We start from the raw sequence: 1,776 nt of genomic DNA, 5'->3' as shown, positions 1-1,776 counted from the left end.
CTCCAGTTTTGGAACTCAAGCATTGAATAAGATGTGAAAAGAAGAAATTCCAGACACCACCCATATTCTTCCTATATAAAGTGCTTTGTTTTAGCAAAGCAGGGTCTTGCACATAGCCCATTGTGGTAGCAACAATATGAAGGTTATCAACAGATATAAGCTCATCATAAGAGGAATAAGTGGGAAGCTCTAACACCCTTCTTAAATCATCAGCAGTAAAAGATATATCATTGGGAGACAAGACAGAGGCATGCACAGATTTAGTGGAAGCATCATAGATACATGTAGCCCAAAATGCAAGAAGCAAAGATTTACTCATCTTAGGAGAAAACGTAAGAGCTTTGAAAAGAGGGCACTTACGAAGAAATTCGATTATGATGAAGAAATTCGGATACTTTTCATTGTGATCCAACAAGGCCACAAAGTTGCATGGAGAAAAAGTAACATCATCAGCAATAAGGGATTTCTTAATCTTTGGAGCTTTGGAGGGAGTCCCAACTTTAGAAGCCATGGAGATAGAATCTTGAAAAACACACAGTAAAATCTTTAGAGAAGAAAGGTGGAGGTTTTGAAAGAAGAGGAGAGATGGAGATGAGTTAGAGAAGATCAGAGTTGGGGGGTTTTAAAGAAAAAAGAAATAGGGAAATATATAGTGGGTAAAAGGAGGGTTTGTACGGGGAAGGTAAAAAAGTGAAAGAGATAGGTGTAAGGAATAGGGGTGTGTGGGTCTTAGGTGAGTGAAAAGTAGATGAGATGTGATGGGAGTAAGGGGTAGGTGTGAACAAAATATGTTGTTGGGAAAAAGGGGACAAGAAAGGAAGGGGGGGGGGGCGCCGATTTGGGGTATGGGGAAAGGGAAATCGATGAGTGGATGGGAGTAGGAAACCGATTTGGGTAGGATCGGCTTCTGAGATCAGCTTGGGGTTTAGAAAGTGGATGCGAGAGATCAAGAAGGGGTGTGAGAGGAAGCCGATTGAAAGGAGGGGCTAGGATCGGTGTGTTGGAGGCCGAGCGAGAAGGGGAGTTCGGCTTGTAGTCGGCGCTGAACAAAGGAGGTCGGCGAGGGGGGTTTCGGCTTATGAGGTTTTTTAAGAGTGAGGATGGTTGAGGGTGGTCCGCGTGCAAGAGGGAGCGGTATAGGTGGGAGGGATATAGGGGAGGCCGATGAGAGGTATTTATAAAGAGGGAGAGGGGTTCTAGGGTTTAGAAAAAGAGAAGGTGGGCCGAATGTGTGTGGGCCGAATGTAGTTTGGGCCGAAGGGAGGATCGGCTTAGAAGTGGGAGGGGGAATCGGCTTGTAGAGTGGGTGATTGTTGACAATCGGCTTGGGGAAGGGGGGTGAGGGATCGGTTTATGTAGCGATCGGTGAGTGGGGGGTTGGTCACAAACTTGAGCAAGCCGAAGGGGGTGGAATCGGCTTGTGTAATGTGAATCGGCTTGGTGGGGAATGGCCGAAGGAAGAGGTGGTGGGTTGGTTTGAGGAGAAGCCGATTTGGGAGGGGGTCGGTTTGCAAGGGGGGTCGATGTTGTGTGTTTTGGGGAAAATCGGTGGGGGGGGTGAGTGAGCCGAATGGGATTAGAGAAGGGGAAGGGGTGTTCGGCTTGTGTGTATAGGATGGAGAGTGAGAGGGGAGCCGATGGGGAGAGGCTGAATGTGAGGTTTTCGGCTTCTAAGGTTTTCGGCTTGTGGTGGTGTAGGTGGGTAGAAAGAAGTCGGCTTGTATGTGATGGGGTGATCGGCTCGTGTGATCGGTGTGTAAAAAAAATGAGGTTAGA

General features: G+C 47.4%; 1 protein-coding gene across 1 annotated transcript in view; it reads right to left on the bottom strand.

Annotated features, from left to right (window-relative positions):
• Window positions 1-511, bottom strand: part of LOC112499876 (flocculation protein FLO11-like) — a 3,019-nt gene extending 2,508 nt beyond the window's left edge. Inside the window, exon 1 of the mRNA XM_025103148.1 lies at window positions 111-511. Within this exon, the coding sequence (XP_024958916.1) occupies window positions 111-511 (401 nt within the window). The remainder of the gene's footprint in view (window positions 1-110) is intronic.
• Window positions 512-1,776: the final 1,265 nt, after the last annotated feature.

Source organism: Cynara cardunculus (genome assembly GCF_001531365.2).
Source record: "Cynara cardunculus var. scolymus isolate 2C chromosome LG 17, CcrdV1, whole genome shotgun sequence".
NCBI lineage: Eukaryota > Viridiplantae > Streptophyta > Magnoliopsida > Asterales > Asteraceae > Cynara > Cynara cardunculus.
This window is presented reverse-complemented; position numbering and strand designations above follow the sequence as displayed.